Raw genomic sequence first — 27,888 nt, 5'->3', positions numbered from 1 at the left:
AGCTCCATTCAGACGTCCGCATGATTTTTACGGATCCACTGATAGATGGATCGGATCCGCAAAACGCATCCGGACGTCTGAATGAAGCCTTACAGGGGCATGATCAATGACTGTGGTGATCACCCCATATAGACTCCCTGATCACCCCCCTGTCATTGATTACCCCCCTGTAAAGCTCCATTCAGACGTCCGCATGATTTTTACGGATCCACTGATAGATGGATCGGATCCGCAAAACGCATCCGGACGTCTGAATGAAGCCTTACAGGGGCATGATGAATGACTGTGGCGATCACCCCATATAGACTCCCTGATCACCCCCCTGTCATTGATCACCCCCCTGTAAGGCTCCATTCAGACATTTTTTTGGCCCAAGTTAGCGGAATTATTTTTTTTTTTTCTTACAAAGTCTCATATTCCACTAACTTGTGTCAAAAAATAAAATCTCACATGAACTCCCCATACCCCTCACGGAATCCAAATGCGTAAAATTTTTTAGACATTTATATTCCAGACTTCTTCTCACGCTTTAGGGCCCCTAGAATGCCAGGGCAGTATAAATACCCCACATGTGACCCCATTTCGGAAAGAAGACACCCCCAGGTATTCCGTGAGGGGCATATTGAGTCCATGAAAGATTGAAATTTTTGTCCCAAGTTAGCGGAAAGGGAGACTTTGTGAGAAAAAAATTAAAAATATCAATTTCCGCTAACTTGTGCCAAAAAAAAAAAAAATTCTATGAACTCGCCATGCCCCTCATTGAATACCTTGGGGTGTCTTCTTTCCAAAATGGGGTCACATGTGGGGTATTTATACTGCCCTGGCATTCTAGGGGCCCCAAAGCGTGAGAAGAAGTCTGGTATCCAAATGTCTAAAAATGCCCCCCTAAAAGGAATTTGGGCACCTTTGCGCATCTAGGCTGCAAAAAAGTGTCACACATCTGGTATCTCCGTACTCAGGAGAAGTTGGGGAATGTGTTTTGGGGTGTCATTTTACATATACCCATGCTGGGTGAGAGAAATATCTTGGCAAAAGACAACTTTTCCCATTTTTTTATACAAAGTTGGCATTTGACCAAGATATTTATCTCACCCAGCATGGGTATATATAAAATGACACCCCAAAACACATTCCCCACCTTCTCCTGAGTACGGAGATACCAGATGTGTGACACTTTTTTGCAGCCTAGGTGGGCAAAGGGGCCCATATTCCAAAGAGCACCTTTCGGATTTCACAGGTCATTTTTTACAGAATTTGATTTCAAACTCCTTACCACACATTTGGGCCCCTAGAATGCCAGGGCAGTATAACTACCCCACAAGTGACCCCATTTTGGAAAGAAGAGACCCCAAGGTATTCGCTGATGGGCATAGTGAGTTCATGGAAGTTTTTATTTTTTGTCACAAGTTAGTGGAATATGAGACTTTGTATGAAAAAAATAAAATAAATAAATAATCATCATTTTCTACTAACTTGTGACAAAAAATAAAAAATTCTAGGAACTTGCCATTCCCCTCACGGAATACCTTGGGTTGTCTTCTTTCCAAAATGGTGTCACTTGTGGGGTAGTTATACTGCCCTGGCATTCTAGGGGCCCAAATGTGTGGTAAGGAGTTTGAAATCAAATTCTGTAAAAAATGACCTGTGAAATCCTAAAGGTGCTCTTTGGAATATGGGCCCCTTTGCCCACCTAGGCTGCAAAAAAGTGTCACACATCTGGTATCTCCGTACTCAGGAGAAGTTGGGGAATGTGTTTTGGGGTGTCATTTTACATATACCCATGCTGGGTGAGAGAAATATCTTGGCAAAAGACAACTTTTCCCATTTTTTTTATACAAAGTTGGCATTTGACCAAGATATTTCTCTCACCCAGCATGGGTATATATAAAATGACACCCCAAAACACATTCCCCACCTTCTCCTGAGTACGGAGATACCAGATGTGTGACACTTTTTTGCAGCCTAGGTGGGCAAAGGGGCCCATATTCCAAAGAGCACCTTTCGGATTTCACAGGTCATTTTTTACAGAATTTGATTTCAAACTCCTTACCACACATTTGGGCCCCTAGAATGCCAGGGCAGTATAACCACCCCACAAGTGACCCCATTTTGGAAAGAAGAGACCCCAAGGTATTCGCTGATGGGCATAGTGAGTTCATAGAACTTTTTTTATTTTTTGTCACAAGTTAGTGGAATATGAGACTTTGTAAGAAAAAAAAAAAAAATGGAAAAAAATCATCATTTTCCGCTAACTTGTGACAAAAAATAAAAAGTTCTATGAACTCACTATGCCCATCAGCGAATACCTTAGGGTGTGTACTTTCCGAAATGGGGTCATTTGTGGGGTGTTTGTACTGTCTGGGCATTGTAGAACCTCAGGAAACATGACAGGTGCTCAGAAAGTCAGAGCTGCTTCAAAAAGCGGAAATTCACATTTTTGTACCATAATTTGTAAACGCTATAACTTTTACCCAAACCATTTTTTTTTTACCCAAACATTTTTTTTTTTATCAAAGACATGTAGAACAATAAATTTAGAGCAAAATTTATATATGGATGTCTTTTTTTTTTTTGCAAAATTTTACAACTGAAAGTGAAAAATGTCATTTTTTTGCAAAAAAATCGTTAAATTTCGATTAATAACAAAAAAAGTAAAAATGTCAGCAGCAATGAAATACCACCAAATGAAAGCTCTATTAGTGAGAAGAAAAGGAGGTAAAATTCATTTGGGTGGTAAGTTGCATGACCGAACAATAAACGGTGAAAGTAGTGTAGGTCAGAAGTGTAAAAAGTGGCCTGGTCTTTCAGGGTGTTTAAGCACTGGGGGCTGAGGTGGTTAATTGCCCACTACACAGGTGGGTTTTGTGAAGTGTGGGGTGATGATGACGACTAACATATGCAATGTCTGGATGGCTTTAGATAGTCTGGTATCATCTCAAATTGGTGATTTAACAATTTTTATGTCAAATTAAGCTGGCGGAGGATGGTACTGGATAGCATGGGGGTCACAGAAAGTTGCTTGCTGGGTTGCACTGTGGTCCCATGGTGCGCATATACCTAAGGCTTTTTATGCAATCCTTTTATATTAACCAAGGGTATGATACAGTGGTGCCCCCTTTGACCTCTGTTATATAACTGAAGGCTGTATTAGACAGGCAGATAAAGCAGGGAGATTGTCAGGGGGGGGAAGCATTGTTTCCCAGCTGTCGCCTGCTTCTCAGCGGAGGAGACCGCGTCTATTAAATTTGTCATGTTTTGTTCATCTGAGGCTGTATTTACCAAATTTCTGGAGGGGTTTTAGCTAAACAGCTGGCTTTAATCAATCATTACATGTTCCCAAGATGATGCATTAAAAACTATAACTTATCCTGCAAAAAAAATTAGACCTCCTACAAGTACTTTGATGAAAAAGCAAAAAAGTTATAGCTCATGGAATGCAATAAAAAAAAAAGAAGTGCGTTGTCACTAAGGGGTTAAACAGCAGACACCCAAGGCTGATCGCATACATTTCCCCCCTTACATGCTGTGGTCAAATGGGACCACAGCATCTGAGCAGTCCGGAAGCCGCACGCTCCCAATCCAGTAACAGAGGTCCCCCGCTGAGTATTAGATAATATACCGATACAGGCCACTAGGTGGCACACTGTATTGTTATATTGAAAAGGAAGTGTTTAACCTGAGATTTTCCCTTTTTTATGTTTTCGTTTTTCACTCCCCGCCTTCCCATAGTCCTAACTTTATTTTTCTGTTCACATAGCCTTATGAGGGCTTATTTTGTTATTAAATTTTTTGCCGGTCAAGTTGTACTTTCTAATAGCACCATTTACAGATGCATACCATGTAGTAGGAAGCGGAAAAAAATTCCAAATGTGATAGAATTGGGGGAAAACGCAATTCTGATAAAGGTTTTTATTTTTTTACACTGTACACTATGTGGTAAAATTAACCTGTTATCTTTCTCCAGTTCAGTACGGTTACAACGATACCACACTTGTATAATTTTTCTTGCACTTTAAGACTCAAAAAAATATTTTATAACCATATTCTGACCCCCTATAACTTTTTTGTAGTTGTGTACGGGGCTGTGTGAGGGCTAATTTTTTTGCGAGGCGATCAGTTCTTTTAAGTGATACCAATTTGAAGTGTGTGTGACTTTTTGATCACCTTTTTATAAAAAAAAAATTTGGGGTAATTGAAGTGACAAAAAAATGCCAAATTGGCTGTTTTTATTTTTTTTTTTCCCATTACACCATTTGCTGTATGCCATTAATATTGTTACATTTCAATTGTTTGGGAATTTTCACACGCGGCAATACCCATAATGTTTGTTTATTTTTAAAAAAGGGGGGATTTGAACTTAGTTTTTTTAGTTTTTATTTAGTTTTTTGTAAAAACTTTTTGTTTTACTTTTTTTTAGGTCACCTTGGGTGACAATAACTGGCAATCATTAGATTTCCCATTGTGTTCATTGATGGCTAAATAACCATTATTGAAGACTTCATTTGCACTATACCAATACAATGCTGCCTGTTTGAGGCTTCAGTGTATTTCTGAGATATACCAGGTTCGCTGATCTCAATCTGGGAACGCTGTTAACGGAGCAGAAGCACGTGATTTCTACTTCCGGACTGATCAGATGCCGTGATCTGCATCTGAAAGGTGAAATGTATGCGATCAGCCTTATGGCTGATCGCCTTCATGTGCCGTGGGTCTCTGCTTCTACAAGATCATTAATAAATATATTGAAGAGCATAGGGCCTAATACTGACCCCTGAGGTACTCCGCTAGTGACAGTGGCCCAATCTGACTGTGTACCGTTAATAACCACCCTCTGTTTTCTATCATTGAGCCAGTTACTTACCCACATACAGATGTTTTCTCCCAGTCCGAGCATTCTCATTTTATATACTAACCTTTTATGTGGTACAGTGTCAAATGCTTTGGAGAAGTCCAGATATACGACATCCATTGATTCGCCGCTGTCAAGTCTAGAACTTACCTCCTCATAGAAACTGATTAAATTAGTCTGACATGACCGATCCCTCACGAAGCCATGCTGATATGGCGTTATTTGCTTATTTTTATTGAGGTACTCAAAGATAGCATCTCTTAGTAAAACTTCAAACAGTTTACCCATGACAGATGTTAACCTTACCGGCCTATAGTTTCTGGTTCTGTGTTTTTGGACCCTTTTTGAATATTGGCACTACATTTGCTCTGTGCCAATCCTGTCAGTATAGAGTCCTTAAATATCAGAAATAAGGGTCTGGCTATGACATGACTTAATTCCCCCCCCCAACGCCGGCCCTGACTTTATGGTCACAATTTTCCAGGTGTCCCCCAACCTGCACATCTGTTGTTCTGTCAGGTCTATTGGTTAATACTTAATCCAGTATGGCCCCTTTCACACAGGTGAGTTTTCCGCGCGGGTGTAATGTGTGAGGTGAACGCATTACACCCGCACTGAATCCGGACCCATTCATTTCTATGGGGCTGTGCACATGAGCGGTGATTTTCACGCATCACTTGTGCGTTGCGTGAAAATCGCAGCATGCTCTATATTGTGCGTTTTTCATGCAACGCAGGCCCCATAGAAGTGGATGGTGCTGCGTGAAAATCACAAGCAATTGCGGATGCGGTGCGATTTTCACGCATGGTTGCTAGGTGATCGGGATGGGCACCCGATCTTTATTATTTTTCCTCATAACATGGTTATAAGGGAAAATAATAGCATTCCTAATACAGAATGCGAAGTAAATTAGGGATGGAGGGGTTAAAAAAATAATAATTTAACTCGCCTAATCCACTTGTTCGCGCAGCCTGGCTTCTCGGCTTCTCTTCTCCTCTTCTTAGAGGACCTGGGAGAAAAGGACCTTTGGTGACATCACTGCGCTCATCACATGGTCCATCACCATGGTGATGTACCATGTGGTGAGCACAGTGACGTCATCAAAGGTCCTTTTCCTCCCGGGTCATCAAAGAAGAAGAAAGAGAAGCGGGGCTGCGTGAACAAGTGGATGAGGTGAGTTTAATTTAAATTTTATTTTTTTTAACTCTTCCATCCCTATTTTACTAAGCATTCTGTATTAAGAATGCTATTATTTTCCCTTATAACCATGTTATAAGGGAAAATAATAAAATCTTACAGAATACCTAACCAAACATGACTATTTTTCTCACGCGCATGCAAAACGCATTAAAACGCATTTTCCCGCAACGTGCCAGCATCCTATCCGGCCCTCACATGCGACACCTGTGTGAAAGAGGCCTATGGCTGTCCCTCTTGTCGGGTCCTGAACCAGTTGGGAAAGGTAATTGTCTTTGGTTATTGCCAAGAATCTATTTTCTTTGAGATGTACAGGTTTCAGTTTCCCAGTCTATATCTGGGTAGTTGAAGTCCCCCATAATAACGACCTCATTTTATTTTTTTTCTTCCATGTATTTCTACCCACAGTGAATCCACTTATATCTTACCTGAATGTGGGCTTTAGACAGGACTTTACATAAAGGCAGACCCCTCCCCCTTTCCGGTTTTGACGATCCTTTCTAAACAGACACATGTTTTTAGTCCTGATCCATAAAACAATAGAATTCAAAGAAGTTGTAATTTTTCTCAGGGCTGTACATGAGTATTGGGTCCTCCTGGGAGCTTCTGGATGTTGGTGAATATTGTACTAATGACTGATGAACGAAACATACTTTTATGATATGTATTAATTCTGGATTTAATGTGATGTCATTTTAATACTTTTTTGATGTTTGTTAGTTATAATCAATATGGCAGTCACCTGATCAGAACTTCTTTATTCTTCAGTGAAGGACACTAATTTCCTCGAAACAAATGTGAAAGTGCTTTAAACTTTGGTTTCTGCTGTCTAAACACTTACCCTTTTGGGGCATCCAGAGTTCCCAGCAGGAGGTGCTTTAACAAAGCATCATGTGAGACGCGATACAGCCATCATGCCAACTCTGTTAGTCCCACTATCCTGGACCCTCACCTTGTCTTGATTCGATGAGTGCCATGCTTATTTTATTCTGGTCACCAGATTACATGACTGCTAGTAGGTGGAAGTACAGAGCACCATTCTTGTACAGATAGCTGTCTGGTTGTTGGATGCTGATTTATTCCTATGAAATTGCAGTGTGTGAATGGTGTAGTTCCAAGTTGACAGTATTTTATTTTCCTTGTTTGGGGATTGTTGGTTTCTGTCCTTGTGAAACTAAAGTACTTAATTAGAAAAAAAAAACTTAATCTTCTGTTAAGGAATTTTGTGAAGTACCAAACTTCACTAAAGGTAGTCTCCTCTCCCAAGGCCTGGTAGGGGAAGTGCTACATAAATCTTACTTCTCCAGCTGCCTCCCGATTTGATAATTTTGTGCCAGTGCTCACCCTAGTTCTCCTTCTGCGTGCCTGCTTATTGGCTCTAGCATACATTCGGAAGAAGTCCTCTTAATGTATTTCAGTCTGTGTAGGAACAAGTTAGTATGGACATACAAATTAGCGATCTGGAGACAGCTGTAGTAGTCATGAAGTACTGCACATAAAGGGATTCTCCAGGACTTTGATATTGATGGACTATCCTTAGGATAGGTCATCAATGTGAGATGAGCAGGGGTCTCACTCCCGACATCCCCGCTGATCAGCTGTTTGAGAAAGCCGATGCGCAGACCAGAGCTCTGGTGAGCGCTGCGGCCTCCTTTCAGTTTACCAAGCTCAGCGCCATCTATCTCATTGCAGCAGCACTTGGTATTAAAGGGATTCTGTCACCTGGATTTTGCCTATAGAACTGCGGACATGCGCTGCTAGATCGCCGCTAGCACAGCGCTCCAACTTTGTGATGGCGAGGAGCAAGGAGGAGATTTAGAGGATGCAGGAGGTGCTGGTCTCCTTCTTAGTGGGTGTGGCTGGGCTCCAGAAACGTTAGTAACAGCCCCTTGGGCACAACAGTTAAAGCCTATTTAGGCTATTGACCTCACTTGTCCCATTGAATCTGCTAAAAATTGCTGAGTGAAAAGAAAGTAGGCTAAGGAAAGAGTTAAAACTATCTGATGCCCTGTCAGTACTTCAGCATGTGTATCCTATCTACAATGTGAGCCGGGGGTGCACTCCCTGTGCCTTCACACACTTGAATACTGTATTAGCAGACCTATACAGCACTGTCCTATCTGTATCGCTATAGATGATTCTATGTGCAAACACTGTTCAAACTTGGACATGCTCTGCTGTTAATACTTGTGGCTGGAACTGACAACGGACTTCAGAGTCTAAAACACTAAACTGTCCCCCCAACATGTTTTGCCAGCTAATCAGGGGTAACGGACAGAATTAAATAAAGACGCTGTTTGAGGACCTTTTATAAGGGCTGTCTCCACATTGGGAACAGACTAAATGGGCCAATAGTTACGAAGAATACGAGTGGTTAAGTATCAATTAAACCCTGTCACCAATAGACAACCTGCAAGTAGCGATGACACTGCACCACCGTCATCCAGGTGGGAGTGTTCAGGTGAGTCAGATGCGCATCCGGTACCTGCGCCAGGACTTACCTCCTTAGAGCGCCACTGCAGGGCACTACGGCTGCGCAGGAACCTTAAAGTACCCGGAGTGCCTCTTCTCTGTGCGCCTGCGCGTCCACTTAGTCTTCAGGCGCATCGCTCTGCCTTACTGCGCCTACATGTTCACTTAGACTCAGAAATCATTGTTCTGCCTCACTGCGACTGCGCATACACTTAGTCTCAGAGTTCGTTTCTCTGCCTCACTGAGACTGTCTCACAGTGCTGCATCTTGACAGGTATTCTCGCCATCTATGCTGTTACGGTTATTCAGGCCCTAGAAGGTATAAGCGAGCACCATAGCCAATAACTCGCCTACACTGTTACTTTGTCTCGGAGACTCTTGTTTTCATTACAAATTCCTTTCTTATAGCTTAACCCCACAGCAACCGAATTATGTTTGCATGCGAAATTTGTATTAACTTGGCTATTACATTAGCATAACCGCAACACTACTTAACTCGCAGGTTATCCTTTTGCGCAACACATGCAAATACTATTGTAACAGTGAAAATGTGATGCCCCCACCTCAGGGGGATGTTCCCATACCTCTGGGGTCATCTATAATCCCCATATAGATATGAAGTACAGGATTTCCACTCATAGGAATAGTTATTTATTTTTTATAAATATCTCGACCAAGAATGGTGTCATACCTATGGCACATTAGTCACACAAAAAAGTGATCTCGATAGATGTAGCGTATTTATAGTGATAAATGTAAATAATCATAACAGCGTCTAGACCTGCTCACAAGTTAATAGATATACAGTCAGGTCCATAAATATTGGGACATCGACACAATTCTAACATTTTTGGCTCTATACACCACCACAATGGATTTGAAATGAAACAAACAAGATGTGCTTTAACTGCAGACTGTCAGCTTTAATTTGAGGGTATTTACATCCAAATCAGGTGAACGGTGTAGGAATTGCAACAGTTTGCATATGTGCCTCCCATAAGGGACCAAAATTAATGGGACAATTGGCTTCTCAGCTGTTCCATGGCCATGTGTGTGTTATTTCCTCATTATCCCAATTACAATGAGCAGATAAAAGGTCCAGAGTTAATTTCAAGTGTGCTATTTGCATTTGGAATCTGTTGCTGTCAACTCTCTCAAGATGAGATCCAAAGAGCTGTCACTATCAGTGAAGCAAGCCATCATTAGGCTGAAAAAAACAAAACAAACCCATCAGAGAAATAGCAAAAAGATTTGGCGTGGCCAAAAAAAGTTTGGAACATTCTTAAAAAGAAGGTACGCATCGGTGAGCTCAGCAACACCAAAAGACCCGGAAGACCACGGAAAACGACTGTGGTGGATGACTGAATAATTATTTCCCTGGTAAAAAGTTGGCCAGATCAAGAACTCTCCAGGAAGGTAGGTATATAGAAACATAGAATGTGTCGGCAGATAAGAACCATTTGGCCCATCTAGTCTGCCCAATATACTGAATACTATGGATAGCCCCCGGCCCTATCTTATATGAAGGATGGCCTTATACCTATCCCATGCATGCTTAAACCCCTTCACTGTATTTGCAGCTACCACTTCTGCAGGAAGGCTATTCCATGCATCCACTACTCTCTCAGTAAAGTAATACTTCCTTATATTACTTTTAAACCTTTGCCCCTCTAATTTAAAACTGTGTCCTCTTGTGGTAGTTTTTCTTCTTTTAAATATGCTCTCTTCCTTTACCGAGTTGATTCCCTTTATGTATTTAAAAGTTTCTATCATATCCCCTCTGTCTCTTCTTTCTTCCAAGCTATACATATTAAGGTCCTTTAACCTTTCCTGGTAAGTTTTATCCTGCAATCCATGTACTAGTTTAGTACAGGGCTTGACAAATTTCCTTGGAATCTAGGAGCCAGCTAAAAAAGTTAGGAGCCAGGCGGAGCCGCATCATAAAGCCCCTAGTAGGTGCCCCCATAGTGCCCCCCCCCCCCCACTTCTCCATAGAGCCCCCCCAATAATGCTGTATACCATGTTACATATACCGCCGCTCCGTCCCCTATTGACTATAATGGGGGCGGAGCTCCGACGCAGCACGGCAGTTCGCGGTGAGAGGCCGCCAGACTAAAGTTGGACATGCAGTACTTTTAGTCCGGCGGCCTTTCACCATGCACTGCCGTGCTGCGCCGGAGCTCTGCCCCCATTATAGTCAATGGGGACAGAGCTGCGGTCCGGCGAAACAGCGGAAGGACGGAGCCGACAGGGTGAACAGCCTGCCGGATCCATCCTGCCGCAAGTGTGAAAGGCCCCTTAGTTCTATAGCTACTGAATGAGACAGAAGGGGGGATGCCTTTCTTTAACATATAGATCTCCTTGAGAAGCCAATTTGATCCTAAAGGGTTAATTTAAACTGTAATCTAAACTGTGTCCTGTCACTTCTCTCATATCTCTGCTCCTGTCCCTTAATCTTATCACTGCTGCGAAAGCATCAGCGACAGCCTCAGTGTAACCTGTTCTAGAGTCTGACTGACTGTTCTTTTAACTCAAAGAATCGAATGAGTCACTGACTGTAGGATCTTTAGATTCTTAACCTGTGACTCATTCGATTCCCTGTACTTGTGTCAGTGACTCAGAGCTGCTAGTGCTTGCCTTGCCTCAGCTCTGATTGGTTGGTGGGCGGGGAGGGGAGGGGCTGGCAGAAGCAGCTTCCACTCTAGGATCAGATTACACTCCTCCCGAGCCCCTCCCCTCCCTGCTGCCAGCGTCTCTGCTATTGTGTGCTGTGACGGAGCTGTTTCACACGGTACTGCCTCCGGACAGAACGGCAGCTCCGCACCCATCGCCCGGGCACCTTTGAAAACGGGCTGACAAATACCCAAGCGCCAGGACTAAATTCCTGGTCGCCATGGCGACCTGGCGCCTGGGATTTGTCGAGCCCTGGTTTAGTAGCTCTTCTCTGAACTCTCTCTAGAGTATCTATATCCTTCTGGAGATATGGCCTCCAGTACTGCGCATAATACTCCAAGTGATGTCTCACCAGTGTTCTGTACAGCGGCATAAGCACTTCACTCTTTCTACTGCTTATACCTCTCCCTATACATCCAAGCATTCTGCTGGCATTTCGTGCTGCTCTATTACATTGTCTTCCCACCTTTAAGTCTTCTGAAATAATTACTCCTAAATCCCTTTCCTCAGATACTGAGGTCAGGACTGTGTCAAATATTCTATATTCTGCCCTTGGGTTTTTACGCCCCAGGTGCATTATCTTGCACTTATCCACATTAAATTTCAGTTTCCAGAGTTCTGACCATTCTTCTAGTTTTCCTAAATCCTTTTCCATTTGGCGTTTCCCTCCAGGAACATCAACCCTGTTACATATCTTTGTGTCATCAGCAAAAAGACAAACCTTACCAGCGAGGCCTTTTGCAATATCACTTATGAAGATATTAAACAAAATCGGTCCCAGTACAGATCCCTGTGGAACCCCACTGGTAACATTACCTTGTTTTGAATGTTCTCCATTGACTACAACCCTCTGTTGTCTGTCACTCAGCCACTGCCTAATCCACTCAACAATATGGGAGTCCATGCTCAATGACTGCAGTTTATTGATAAGTCTTCTATGTGGGACAGTGTCAAAAGCCTTACTAAAATCTAGATATGCGATGTCTACTGCACCTCCACCGTCTATTATTTTATTCACCCAGTCAAAAAAATCTATAAGATTTGTTTGACATGATCTCCCTGAAGTAAACCCATGTTGTTTTTCATCTTGCAATCCATGGGATTTTAGATGTTCCACAATCCTATCCTTTAATAGGGTTTCCATTAATTTGCCTACTATTGATGTCAGACTCACTGGTCTATAGTTGCTCGATTCCTCCCTACTACCTTTCTTGTGAATGGGCACGACATTTGCCAATTTCCAATCTTCCGGGACGACTCCTGTTACTAATGATTGGTTAAATAAATCTGTTAACGGTTTTGCCAGCTCACCACTAAGCTCTTTTAATAATTTTGGGTGTATCTCATCAGGCCCCTGTGACTTATCTGTCTTCACCTTAGACAGCAAACTTAGAACATCTTCCTCTGTAAAGATACATGCATCAAACGATTTAAGTGTCATTCTTTCTAGTGGAGGTCCTTCTCCTTTTTCTTTTGTAAAAACTGAACAGAAGTATTCATTAAGGCAGTCGGCTAGCCCTTTATTCTCTTCTACATACCTTCCGTCCTTTGTTTTTAATTTAGTTATTCCTTGTTTTAATTTCCTTTTTTCATTTATATATCTGAAGAATGTCTTATCCCCTTTTTTCATAGACTGAGCTAGTTTTTCTTCTGCCTGCGCTTTAGAAGTTCTTATAACTTGCTTGGCCTCTCTCTGCCTAATCTTGTAGATTTCCTTATTTTCATTGCTCTGGGTTTTTTTATAATTACAAAATGCTAGCTTTTTATTTTTAATGATATGTGTGTCAAAGTCAGAGTGAATACAGAAGGTTCACCACAAGATGTAAACCATTGGTGAGCCTCAAAAACAGGAAGGCCAGATTAGAGTTTGCCAAATGACATCTAAAAAAGCCTTCACAGTTCAGAAACAACATCCTATGGACATATGAGACCAAGATCAACTTGTTCCAGAGTGATGGGAAGAGAAGAGTATGGAGAAGGAAAGGAACTGCTCATGATCCTAAGCATACTACCTCATCAGTGAAGCATGGTGGTGGTTGTGTCATGGCGTGGGCATGTATGGCTGCCAATGGAACTGGTTCTCTTGTATTTATTGATGATGTGACTGCTGACAAAAGCAGCAGTATGAATTCTGAAGTGTTTCGGGCAATATTATGTGCTCATATTCAGCCAAATGCTTCAGAACTCATTGGATGGACAATGACCCAAAGCATACTGAAAAAAAGTTTTTTTTAAGGGAAAGAAGTGGAATGTTGTGCAATGGCCAAGTCAATCACCTGACCTGAATCCGATTGAGCATGCATTTCACTTGCTGAAGACAAAACTGAAGGGAAAATGCTGAAGACAGTTGCAGTAGAGGCCTGACAGAGCATCACCAGGGATGAAACCCAGCATCTGGTGATGTCTATGCGTTCCAGACTTCAGGCTGTAATTGACTGCAAAGGATTTGCAACCAAGTATTAAAAAGTGAAAGTTTGATTTATGATGATTATTATTCTGTCCCTTTACTTTTGGTCCCTTAACAAATGGGAGGCACATATGCAAACTGTTGTAATTCCTACACCGTTCACCTGATTTGGATGTAAATACCCTCAAATTAAAGCTGACCGTCTGCAGTTAAAGCACATCTAGTTTGTTTAATTTCAAATCCATTGTGGTGGTGTATAGAGCCAAAAATCGTAGAATTGTCGATGTCCCAATATTTATGGACCTGACTCTAGATCATGTTTGATTGAACAGAACGTGCAGATGATTATTCTAAAAAAGAAGAAAAAGTGAAGCCTTTTGGGCTGAGGCTATCAAGACTGTAAATCCATCTTGTTTCTTCTAGAAGAAGAACTCTATCCAACCCTCCTCTACGTGCACCAAGTGTCTTTTTACACAGGCCTCAACATTTTAGACAGCTAGGATCTCCCTTGTGAAAAGTCTTAACATGCCTAGATATTGTGGTGTCAGATTTGGTATTAATACTGCTTATGTGTTGGCAGATCTGCTGTCGGAACTCTTGTGATGTTTTACTAACATACAATTTTAGACAAGGGCACTGGGCCACGTACACTATGCCCAGATTTTGACAATTAAAAAATTGCCTGATTTTAATATTTATTGCCTACAGTATTAGTAAAGTCTTTGATCTTAATGTAGGGACAGAAGCTACATCTCCCACATGGGTAATTACCCACTACATTACATCTCAACCACTTTGTGTTTGGGGGATCCTTACTGTGAAAACTGTGCACTAGATGGTCTTTGAGGTTTTTACCTCTACGATAGGTAATACTAGGTTTGGTCAATAAAACCTCGCTCAAATCATTGTCAGTTTATAAAATATGCCAATGCTTTTGCAGAATTTGTGCCAATGTACCTAATAGTAGCAGGGGTATCATTTTTTTCATTTTTACTTAGTAAGTCAGGACGGTGGGTATTTTCTTGCCCTATAGAAGGCTTTATACAAGGTCTTTTTCGGATATCCTCTTTGGTGGAATCTTCCAAACAGATCACATTCCCTGAGGAACGCAGAGTCACTTGAGCAGTTACGACGTGCCCTTATATACTGTCCAGTGGGTATTCTTCTCAGAGGTAGAGGATGATGGCTCTGCCAATGTAGCTGGTTATTTGTGGACGTGGGTTTACGGTAGACTTCCGTATTGATGAGGCCACCAGGGTCAATGGAGATTCTAAGATCAAGGAACGTAAGGGTATTTTGATGTATCTGAGGTAAATTTCATACCTATATCATTATTATTGAGACTCTTCACAAATTCATGAAATAATGCAATGGTGCCATCCAGTAAAATCAAAACATTTATAAACCGCCCCCAAAACAAAACGTGCTCAATATACTGTTGAAAGTGCTCCATAAACGATAGCGTTTTCCCACCACCCTAAAAAAAAATTGCGTAATTTGGTGCACATTTACTACCCATTGCTGTACCAATTTGCTGTAAATAAAAATTGCTATTAAATAGAAAATAATTGTGTGTGAGGAGGAAACGTAATAATGTGAGTACCAGCTCATTATGAGCGTGAAATTGGGTGCCCTTTGTGTACAAAAAAGAACTTACTGCCTTTATTCCCAAATCGTGCTTAATATTGGTGTATAGTGCCTCAATGTCCAAACTAGCAAGAGAAGTCTGGTCTCTGACTTGAATCTCCTTTAACCTGGGCACCTTTCTTGCCTAATTTACATTATATAGTCCAACAAATAGAGCAGCACTCCAGGATAATGTGGAAAATGGTGGTTTATTCACCCATTGGTGACGCAAAGTTTCGGCTCCAAGATGAAGCCTTTCTCAAGCGCTTGAGAAAGGCTTCATGTTGGAGCCGAAACGTTGCGTCACCAATGGGTGAATAAACCACCATTTTCCACATTATCCTGGAGTTCTGCTCTTTTTTGGACTGGATTTGTGGGTAAGCTTGCCCTTTTGAGCTTGCACCCGCAGTATTGTTTATAGGTTGGTGCTGCCTTACTTTTTTTTTTATTTGTGTGTGTGTGTATGTATATATAAGACACAATAAAAGCACTCACAGCTATGGGGAATGTACAGGGTGGGCCATTTATATGGATACACCTTAATAAAATGGGAATGGTTGGTGATATTAACTTCCTGTTTGTGGCACATTAGTATATGTGAGGGGGGGAAACTTTTCAAGATGGGTGGTGACCATGGCGGCCATTTTGAATCCAACTTTTATTTTTTCAATAGGAAGAGGGTCATTTGACACATCAAACTTATTGGGAATTTCACAAGAAAAACAATGGTGTGCTTGGTTTTAACGTAACTTTATTCTTTCATGAGTTATTTACAAGTTTCTGACCACTTATAAAATGTGTTCAATGTGCTGCCCATTGTGTTGGATTGTCAATGCAACCCTTTTCTCCCACTCTTCACACACTGATAGCAACACCACAGGAGAAATGCTAGCACAGGCATCCAGTATCCGTAGTTTCAGGTGCTGCACATCTCGTATCTTCACAGCATAGACAATTGCCTTCAGATGATACGAGATGTGCAGCACCTGAAACTACGGATACTGGAAGCCTGTGCTAGCATTTCTCCTGCGGTGTTGCTATCAGTGTGTGAAGAGGAGGAGAAGAGGGTTGCATTGACAATCCAACACAATGGGCAGCACATTGAACACATTTTGTAAGTGGTCAGAAACTTGTAAATAACTCATGAAAGAATAAAGTTACGTTAAAACCAAGCACACCATTGTTTTTCTTGTGAAATTCCCAATAAGTTTGTGTCAAATGACCCTCTTCCTAGTGAAAAAACTAAAGTTGGATTCAAAATGGCCGCCATGGTCACCACCCATCTTGAAAAGTTTCCCCCCTCACATATACTAATGTGCCACAAACAGGAAGTTAATATCACTAACCATTCCCATTTTATTAAGGTGTATCCATATAAATGGCCCACCCTGTATATTGTGGACGTGCTAGCAGCGATCTAGCAGTGCATGTCCGCCGCTCTATAGGTAGAATCCAGGTGACAGAATCCCTTTTAAAGCTCAGGCCCATTCAGTTTACTACAACTGAACAGCGCCTAGACCATGTGACTGATGAACATGTCATATGGCATAGCAAGATGCAAAGGAGCTCATAGAGTATTGCAGCCTCTCCATACAGCTGATTGGCAGTGGGGCGGCGAGTTGGGCCCCCGCTCATCTGATATTGACGACCTATCCTGGTTATTAGCCATCAGTATCAAAATCGTCTAAAATACCTTTAATCCTTTTGGGAACATGACATAATCTTTTTAAAATGTTTCTTAATTGTTGCCTACGCATTATTTTTCTAGATGTAGAGGAGGAAGATGTCCCTCTAGAGCCACCAAGTGCAACAATAATGACTACAATTGGCATCTCTGCAACATCTACAACATTTACAAATGTGTTTGGAAAAAGGAGTGGTATAATCATAACGCCTAGCACTAATCAGAAAAATAAAAAAGGCAAAACCGAAGAAAACCTGCAGCTTATTGCACCGGACTCGGATGTCTCTAAGAATTCTGATAAAAAAATGAATAATGGACATAGTGAAGATGCTAGTGGTGTTGTTTGTGATTTTGTAATTTTGGATAGTGATGAATGCAACAGTGAAATTCCCGTTCACAAGAACCAAGAATGTAATAAACATGATAGCACATCTAGAACTAAAACATGTTCTTTACTTCTCCACAAATGGGAAGAAAAGCCCAAGATCTTAACATCGAAGATTTCCACAAGGTTAGTTTTTTGAAATCTTGAAATGTGATTTATTTATTTTTTGCAACGCACACTTATGCACTTTGGGTGGGTAATGAGAAAGGTGGCTTGATGAGATTTATTCTAGAACTTTATTCTAGACTTCTATAAGTGGCATAGTCATATGCAAGGAGGCTGTGCAGTTATGGCTCCATGGTATAGAGATGCTGAACACTCCCTACCAGATGGTGGTCGGTTTTCATAGCTGTATACTGGAGATTTTTTCCTTGAAGCATTGCGTAATGCTTTTATAATGCATCATTTCTATGACTTATAGCAAAAAATAAAATATTCCAGGCCGATTATATAGTGTTCAAAAAATGAAAGGTCCCTAGGATGCTGTGTGAAATCAAGCATACAGTGGCACAGTTGGGAGCCCATTAAACTCTATCAATCCCTTATTACTATGGATGTGAATTATTTGTTCCATATTGACTATTTTTTGTAAAAAAAATAAAATATAATGTGAAGCCACTTTAAATGGATATTCTGGTTTTTAGAAGTTATCCCTGATCCACAGGATAGGGGATAACTATTAGCGGTAGGTCCCCCACCGGTCTTGAGATTGGAGGCTTCGTACCCTCTGCAGCCCCCTGTAATGAACTAAGCGGCCGATTTAGCATGTGCCCTGCCACTCCATTAATTTCTGTTGGAGTTCCATAGATAGCAGAGTACACCACAGCAGGGGGTACATGGTGAGGGCTGCAGAGGGTCCAAGGCCTCCTTTCTCATGATCGGTGGGGGTTCCAGTGGTAGGACCCCCCCCCCCCCTCCCTAATAGTTATTCCCTATCCTGGGGATTGAGAGTAACTTCTAACCACCATAATACATACCCCTTTGGTAGCGACACAATAGCGAGTTCAATAAACTTACAACGTGTCAGTAAATGGTCCTGTTCTGACCTTGCTCCAGATCTGCACAGCATTATACTGATTTTATAATGCTGTATTTAACCCTTAGGCCCCTTGCAGACAAGCGAGCATTCCGCACGGGTGCAATGCGTGATGCAAACGCATTGCGCCCGCACGGAATCGGACTCATTCATGTCAATGGGGCTGTGTACATGTGTGTTTGTTTTCACGCATCACTTGTGCATTGCGTGAAAATCACAGCATGTTCTATATTCTGCAACTTTCACGCAACGCTTGACCCATAGAAGTGAATGGAGCGGTGTGAAAATCGCATCCGCAAGCAAGTGCGGATGCGATGCGTTTTTTATGAATGGTTGCTAAGAGTTGTTTGTATGCATTCAGTTTTTTATCGCACACATTGCAAAATGCATTGCACCCGCACAATAAAAACTGAACGCGATCACGGGCAAAACTGAATGACTTTGCCTGCGAAATGGCGCATTTTCACTGAACGAATTCACAGCGTATCTGGACACGTTTTTCTGAATGAGGCCTTAGAGTAATCTTTGGTATTACACTGACAGTGTTATGTCAACAGCGACACATTTGATGTCATGGTGCAGAATTTAAATTACCAATTTTACATTAAGATAAGGTTCTTAAAGGGACACTGACAGGCCCAAAAAGCATATTAAGGTATATATATGACCGTACAGGTCTTATAAAGTATATAAGAATCATGTAAGTATCCCCCCTGTCCACCTTATAACTACAGTAATGTGAAGTTTTATCACCTGCTGGAATCGAGTCCAATCTGCCCAAGGGGCGGTGTTTTACCTCAGCTTGCGCCCAGCCAGCCTCGCCACAACTGCCGTTTGAAGCGCCGCCCAGCTCATCAATATGCACTTCGCTGGGCGGCTACTAGTGTCCCCGGCTATCTTCGGCGCATGCGCCCGGCACCCTCACTGGCCGGGATCGCATCGCGCCTGCGCACAGTCTCATTCTCAGAGGCAGCCTCTGAAAATGAGACTGTGCGCAGGCGCGATGCGATCCCGGCCAGTGAGGGTGCCGGGCGCATGCGCCGAAGATAGCCGGGGACACTAGTAGCCGCCCAGCGAAGTGCATATTGATGAGCTGGGCGGCGCTTCAAACGGCAGTTGTGGCGAGGCTGGCTGGGCGCAAGCTGAGGTGAAACACCGCCCCTTGGGCAGATTGAACCCGATTCCAGCAGGTGATAAAACTTCACATTACTGTAGTTATAAGGTGGACAGGGGGGATACTTACATGATTCTTATACACTTTAAGACCTGTACGGTCATATATATACCTTAATATGCTTTTTGGCCCTGTCAGTGTCCCTTTAAAGAGGACCTTTCACCGATTATTACACTATGAACTAACTATACAGACATGTAGAGCGGCGCCCGGCGATCTCACTGCACTTAATATTATCCCCGGGCGCCGCTCCTTTCTCCCGTTATGCCCTCCGGTATCTCCGCTCACTAAGTTATAGTAGGCGGAGATTCCAGTCACTAAGTTATGGTAGGCGGAGTCTGCCCTTGTTCTGATCTAGCGCTGGCCAATCGCAGCGCAGAGCTCATAGCCTGGGAGGTTATTTTCTCCGAGGCTGTGAACTCTGCAATGCGATTGGCCAGCACTACAGAAGAACAAGGGCAGACTCCGCCTACCATAACTTAGTGAACGGAGATACCGGAGGACATAGCAGGAGAACGGAGCGGCGCCCAGGGATAATAGTAATTGCAGTGAGATCCCCGGGTGCCGCTCTACATGTCTGTATAGTTAGTTCATAGTGTAATAATCGGTAAAAGCCTTATTTATGGTGTTGTGTATTGTAGATTGTATTGTTTGGAATTGATAAGATATTAGCAACACATTTTCTTTGGTTTAATTGTAAAAATAATTTACCATTAACTTTTTTTTTTTGTAACTTGCATACAAATATAGAATTGAAAACGATACGAGTAACAAGCAACCTTTATCCAGTTTTAAAGCCACTCCTTTTACATTGCCGAATCCAAAGCTGAATATATGTAGCCCAAAAAGAGGCCAAAAGAGAGAAGAAGGATGGAAAGAAGTTGTTAGGAGGTTAGTGTTTTTGTTTGTTTTTTTTGTTTTTAAATGGTGACTTACATTTTAATCTTCACTTATTGGTATTGTTATCTGTTTGTAGATCAAAGAAGCTGTCGGTTCCTGCATCTGTAGTATCTCGAATAATGGGGAGAGGTGGATGTAATATCACTGCAATTCAAGATGTTACTGGTGCCCATATTGATGTTGATAAACAAAAAGATAAGAATGGAGAAAGAATGATTACTATAAGGTATTTGTAGTGGTATGTTACCATATGTTTGTATGTGTGAGGTGATGTACATTGAGATATATAATATCGTACAGTCATTTGCTCATCTGTATTATAACAAAAAAACTATTTTTATAAATTTAATCATACTCTCCATACCGATCCTCCACTTCTCCCGTTATCTTGTTTGCTGCTTCTTGTCCCTCCTTGACACACAGGAAATTACCATTGAGCCAGTCACTGGCTAGAGGAGCTCATTGTTGCATCCAGTAATTTTGCCAAGTGATCATTTCCTATGTTTCAAGAGGTATCGTGAAGCAGACTGGTGGAGGGGCCAGAACAAGAGTGGTATGACTATACAGCTCTGAGCCTTTATAAAAAAATATATACACTGCTCAAAAAAATAAAGGGAACACTTAAACAACACAATGTAACTCCAAGTCAATAACACTTCTGTGAAATCAAACTGTCCACCTAGGAAGCAACACTGAGTTACAATCAATTTCACATGCTGTTGTGCAAATTGGATAGACAACAGGTGGAAATTATAGGCAATTAACAAGACACCCCCAATAAAGGAGTGGTTCTGCAGGTGGTGCCCACAGACCACTTCTCAGTTCCTATGCTTCCTGGCTGATGTTTTGGTCACTTTTGAATGCTGGCGGTGCTTTCACTCTAGTGGTAGCATGAGACTGAGTCTACAACCCACACAAGTGGCTCAGGTAGTGCAGCTTATCCAGGATGGCACATCAATTCGAGCTGTGGAAAGAAGGTTTGCTGTGTCTGTCAGCGTAGTGTCCAGAGCATGGAGGTGCTACCAAGAGACAGGCCAGTAGATCGGGAGACGTGGAGGAGGCCGTAGGAGGGCAACAACCCAGCAGCAGGACCGCTACCTTCGCCTTTGTGCAAGGAGGAACAGGAGGAGCACTGCCAGAGCCCTGCAAAATGACCTCCAGCAGGCCACAAATGTGCATGTGTCTGCTCAAACGGTCAGAAACAGACTCCATGAGGGTGATATGAGGGCCCGACGTCCACAGGTGGGGGTTGTGCTTACAGCCCAACACCGTGCAGGACGTTTGGCATTTGCCAGAGAACACCAAGATTGGCAAATTCGCCACTGGCGCCCTGTGCTCTTCACAGATGAAAGCAGGTTCACACTGAGCACATGTGACAGACGTGACAGAGTCTTGAGACGCCGTGGAGAACGTTCTGCTGCCTGCAACATCCTCCAGCATGACCGGTTTGGCATTGGGTCAGTAATGGTGTGGGGTGGCATTTCTTTGGAGGGCCGCACAGCCCTCCATGTGCTCGCCAGAGGTAGCCTGACTGCCATTAGGTACCGAGATGAGATCCTCAGACCTCTTGTGAGACCATATGCTGGTGCGATTGGCCCTGGGTTCCTCCTAATGCAAGACAATGTTAGACCTCATGTGGCTGGAGTGTGTCAGCAGTTCCTGCAAGACGAAGGCATTGATGCTATGGACTGGCCCGCCCGTTCCCCAGACCTGAATCCAATTGAGCACATCTGGGACATCATGTCTCGCTCTATCCACAAACGTCATGTTGCACCACAGACTGTCCAGGAGTTGGCAGATGCTTTAGTCCAGGTCTGGGAGGAGATCCCTCAGGAGACCGTCCGCCACCTCATCAGGAGCATGCACAGGCGTTGTAGGGAGGTGATACAGGCACGTGGAGGCCACACACACTACTGAGCCTCATTTTGACTTGTTTTAAGGACATTACATCAAAGTTGGATCAGCCTGTAGTGTGTTTTTCCACTTTAATTTTGAGTGTGACTCCAAATCCAGACCTCCATGGGTTGAAAAATTTGATTTCCATTTTTTTATTTTTGTGTGATTTTGTTGTCAGCACATTCAACTATGTAAAGAACAAAGTATTTCAGAAGAATATTTAATTCAGAACTAGGATGTTATTTTTGTGTTCCCTTTATTTTTTTGAGCAGTGTATATATATGAATCTACTGGACATAATTCTATAAATTCTGTTGCATGGTTGAATTCTGCGGCTGAATTTTAGGTTTAAAGTGGTTGTTCAACTCTGGGGGCCTTCTGGGCAGAACCCTCCAGTGTGGCTAGATCTGCAGAGAGAAACCCCAGTGGGATCGAGTACTTCTCTCACCCGCCACAACAGATCTCCAGTCTCCCCACACAGGGCCGTCTTTAATATTGATTGGACCCTGGGCAAAAATTTACTTGGGCCCCTGGATCCCGCTTTCCCACACCTTAGCAGGCAATCACGCCCTCCACCACAACACACACACAAAAAATCCACACCCCTGGTAGAGTCCAGTGAATGACTGTAAATACTTCCAGTTCTGAAGACTCCAGCGGCTCAGGATCAGTGCTCTGGGCAGCTGGGCTCAGGCTGGAAGTGGGCACCGCTCTGCAGGAAGGAGGCCGGGGCTCGGCTCACCCTAGTGTTCCAGTGCACCCCAGCACCCCACAGTATGCAGTATAGCACCCTATAGTATACAGCAACCCACAGTATGCAGTATAGCACCCTATAGTATACAGCACCACACAGTATGCAGTTTAGCACCCCACACTATACAGTACCCCACAGTATATAGTAGAGCAGTATACAGACCCCCACAGTATATAGTAGAGCAGTATACAGACCCCCACAGTATACAGTACAGCAGTATAGCCCCCCACACTATACAGGCCCCCCCACACAGCATACAGCCCCCCCCACACAGCATACAGGCCCCCCCCCCCCCCCCACACAGCATACAGGCCCCCCCCCCACACAGCATACAGGCCCCCCCCCCCCACACAGCATACAGGCCCCCCCCCACACAGCATACAGCCCCCCCCCCCCCACACAGCATACAGGCCCCCCCCCCCACACACAGCATACAGGCCCCCCCCCCACACAGTATACAGCCCCCCACACAGTATACAGCCCCCCACACAGTATACAGCCCCCCACACAGTATACAGCCCCCCACACAGTATACAGCCCACCACACAGTATACAGCCCACCACACAGTATACAGCCCACCACACAGTATACAGCCCCCCACACAGTATACAGGCCCCCACACAGTATACAGGCCCCCACACAGTATACAGGCCCCCACAGTATACAGCACCCCACTATACAGTAGTTTACAGTATATTAACATAACAGCCCCTGTCACCTTTTTCTGATGTAATCTTCACACAAAAAAACTCCACAGTTAACTTCTGCAACACTCCACAGGACCTGTGATGACCTCATAGCCATGTGACCAGTAATTGCTAGGTTACTGGTCACATGGTGATGATGTCATTAAGGTCCTAAATCACAACTTTAACACAGTACGATCATGATGCCTGGAATCCTGGTAGAGCTGACAGCCTGACACCCGGGGCAGTGGCTAGCAGGGCTCAAGAGGCAGCTGCCTTGGGCCCCCCAGGAGCAACTGGGCCCGGGGCAGCTGCCCCTTTTGCCCCTTGGTAAAGACGGCCCTGTCCCCACATCAACATCCTGTTTTATGCAGGTCCTATGGCCGCCACAGCCAGTGAGTAGCCATGGCTGTGACATGTCCCCCCTCTTGTTACCCAGTGACATGACGCATGGGGGACACATCATCGCTACTTCCAGTCAATGGCTGCAGCAGCCAGATTACCCTTGTCAAAACACAGGAAAACCAGAGACTGCTGCTTGTGAAAGAGGGAGTTGAAATCCAGCGGCGGTGGCCTAGCCACAGTGGGGGGGGGGGGGTCCTGCTCATAAGGCCCCAGGTGGTAAACAACCCCTTTAAGCACTAGGATAATGTCATAGTGCTCTATAAAATAAAATAAACAGCAGGCTCTGTTAAATCCAACATGAACATGTCAGTTGTCAAGGCAAATTATGTCACAATGACTTTCATACTGGTTTTCCTCCTGTGTATGTATGTTGGGAAACAGTAGTCAAAGGCTAAGTTGACACATTGAGGATTGGGTGCGGATTCTGTGCTTAAATCCTCATCAGATCTGTGAACCCCCTGCCACGTCTGCGGCAGAAGTCAAAAGGCCGGTTTACAACTCAGGCCAAATATAGGGAACGATAATAGGCCCATGTAAAGGTGCTCCAGATCACCAGATGAATGAGCGAAACACTCCATCGGGTGAAATGATCTTCCTTGCAGCACACTGGGCAGTAGCAGATCATGCTGTTTGAACAGTGATTTGCTGCCCACAAACAATGAATCTGTATAAGGATTAGTGTTGAGCAAATTGTCTTTGGGCTGCTGTATCCGAACCCAATTCTTTTGAAACCTTCATCAACCATATACCCTCCGTCCCACCGTAAAATGTATGGGCTCTGTGGAGGTCTTTGCGAACTTGCGGCAAATATCACTAGACTTGCTTCGCCTCATATCTATTAAGTGACATTTCGGTTATTCGCATAAATGAGGGTTAAAATCTGAAGCTGAACTCTGCTTCATTAATGAGGCAGGAAGCAGAGTTCAGCTTTGTATTTTGACACTAATTTTTGCGAATAAACAAAGTGTCATGTCATAGACGCGAGACTAAGAAAGTCTTACAATATTTGCCGCAAGTTCACAAGAGACCTCCAAGGAGCCCATACATTTTACAGTCGGAAGAAGGCTGTATTGTAGTCGTATACAGCAATCCAAACCCATTAACTCAACACTAATGAGGATGAGCGATAGCAGTAGCAGTCACTCATTCCCTTACAGCGTCCGATTTCTGCTGTGGATGTTGTTTTGAAACCGCCTCCTCACTGATCACCTTTACGTTCAATTTTTCTTTCATTTTTTGCTTTCAGGGGTGGACCAGAATCCACTAGATATGTGGTACAACTGATAAATGCCTTGATTCAAGATCCTGCCAAAGAACTAGAAGACTTAATACCTAAGGGACACATTCGTAGTCCCAAGACACTAAATGCACCATCTGGAGCAGGCATTGTATCTACCAGCAAAAGCCCTTCTTTTGTAACAAACACTGCGACATCATCAATGACTAGAGTTTTGACATCTTTCAAGTCTTCCAAACAGACCAAAAATATCCAGGAAAATATTCATCCTCCTTTGCAAGGAATACTTCCTATGCCTACTAGCCATCCACGATTTGCACATTTAACAGCCCAACCAATGCAGCCAGTCAGACATACTCACTTACCATTGGCCCAGCTTGGAGGTTCTTTAAGACCACCTACCTGTACATGGGGGCCGTTTTCTGTGATATCGAGTGGCAAAAATATTTCTCCAAAACATACATTGCAAGAAACAAGTAGTACCGCACAGACAGATGCATCCTTATTCGGCAGTTCAATCTTTACCTCGAAGTTAAATGATGTTTCTCAACATTTAAGTGAATCCAACAGCCCTTCGTCCATTGGAAAACAGTTATTCCCTTGCAATGTGAAAAGCAGCAGTGGGACGGCTGTGTGTTCTGATACTACAAGCAAGTGTGCTACAGTGTCTTCTGTGTCATTTACAACCATAAGTAATGCGTTAAATTCTAGCACACTTCCTAGTGATGGGCAAACAGAACACCACTTGGCCACAAAAGCGAGAACAGTGCGTCCTCTAGATCAGACAGCAGAAATGCGCTTTTCATCTGGGATGAATTGGTCTGCTAATTCCTCATTTACTAGTGACCAAAAATCATTTTGTTCTTCAAGTCCATCAGCATACAAAAGTATAAAGGAGGAGGAACTGTCAGGGGGTACATCAGAACGAAATGAACCCAAGGTTGCTGTTTATGTGAATGAGGCTGGTGCAGAACCTGACAGTAATTGCAGATTTCCACACATGGCTCATGCGAACCAGTATGCATTACACAATATGCAGTATAGAAACCCAGTAAACTCAATGATATCTACGAAACAAATGCAGCAAGATGAACACACTCGCTTTTTTACAGATTCACAGGCCAGTACTACTCAAGATTCACTCCAGAAAGGAAATGCACAGTCTCCTCTTTCAACGCCACCTATTAACAATTCTCAAGTACACTTGAATTTGACAAGTAAACAGTTGCCTCTGTCATTTGGACCTGCACTTCTCAATCACTTTTCTACTCCGCTTAATCAGATGTCATGCAGTCAAGGTTGGGGAGCATGTTTTCCATCTGCTGAAACAAATAACCAGTTTCTAAGTGGTCCAGATAACTGCATTCTTGGAGAAGTAGAGAATTTCCGTTCCTCAACAGTATCTAATCCTCCTGGCTTCAGACCAACCGAGGGCAGTTTATCTGGATCAGTGGGTAAGATTTTATAACAGCTGACATAAAGCACAGAATTGTCATAAAGGTTTGACAGCAGTCTTGTTTGTCTTAGATGGATGTTTTGCGACCGTCACATGAAAGTTGGTTGTGGCTCACTGTAGTTCTCAGATTTTGTCCATAAAAAAAAAAGTCAACTTTTTGAGGTTGGCAAAAAGCTAATCACAGCAGACTGCTGGGTGCATCTGATGAATGCCTAAAAGACACTCCCAACACATGCCAAAACAGACTGCATTGTGAACACAGTATAGTGGAGTGGCAGTTCAGTGACTACCCAGTCTGAGGGCAGTACTGCTAATGACATTATTAGAAACTTATGGCAATGTTATTTTGTAATGGATGATATGGTTATAGTTAAAGTGGTGACTCAACCTAGATATTGGCTAGTCAGCAGATGTAAATTCCAGTATCCTTATAAAGGAGTTGGCCTGTCGCTAGGATATGAAATCATTGTCACATAGGTTCGAGCCCCACCTCTGGGTCCTGCTCCTATCTAGAGAAAGGGATCCCCGAATTGTAGGATGGCACACTGCGCATGTGCGGCATGCTCTCCCTTCATCTCTATGGAAGTTACGAAAATAGCCAAGCAAGCACACCCGACTGTTTTTGGAAGTCCCATATCTTGAGAGTGAATTAAGAGCATCCCATGTAATTGCATCTTTATCTCCATTCACTGCTCGGGGCCTGCTGGAAATGGCTGAGCCAGTGCTCGGGTATTTTTTGAACTCCCATAGCAGTGAACAGAGTGCCCCGCTGCTCTGTTAATTTCAGTAGTCATGTTCTGGAGATAGGAGTGGGTTTCACATCTGGGACCCACACCTATCTGGAATTGATGGCATATCCTAGTCACATGCTGTCAATGTCCTACATGGGCCAACTTGTATTTTGGGGAAGAGGTTGTATGTTTAACAATAAATAATAAATCTGTACACAACAACTATGGTGTTGGCAGATTCCAGCTGTTGAAATCTTCATAGCACATAAGAATAGTAGCTTGTTCCTGGCTCTATAGCCAGTTATTCAGTGGTGGTTTT

At 43.2% G+C, this 27,888-nt stretch overlaps 1 protein-coding gene across 1 annotated transcript in view; it reads left to right on the top strand.

The window, feature by feature from the left end:
* LOC121009545 (ankyrin repeat and KH domain-containing protein 1-like) overlaps window positions 1–27,888 on the top strand; it is a 307,110-nt gene that overhangs the window by 260,977 nt on the left and 18,245 nt on the right. Inside the window, exons 26-29 of the mRNA XM_040442755.1 lie at window positions 16,993–17,419; window positions 20,254–20,394; window positions 20,480–20,629; window positions 25,392–26,836. Of these exons, the coding sequence (XP_040298689.1) occupies window positions 16,993–17,419; window positions 20,254–20,394; window positions 20,480–20,629; window positions 25,392–26,836 (2,163 nt within the window). The remainder of the gene's footprint in view (window positions 1–16,992; window positions 17,420–20,253; window positions 20,395–20,479; window positions 20,630–25,391; window positions 26,837–27,888) is intronic.

Source organism: Bufo bufo, chromosome 1 (assembly GCF_905171765.1).
Source record: "Bufo bufo chromosome 1, aBufBuf1.1, whole genome shotgun sequence".
Classification (NCBI taxonomy): domain Eukaryota; kingdom Metazoa; phylum Chordata; class Amphibia; order Anura; family Bufonidae; genus Bufo; species Bufo bufo.
The sequence above is the reverse complement of the archived record's forward strand: the minus strand, read 5'-3'. Positions and strand labels throughout refer to the sequence as shown.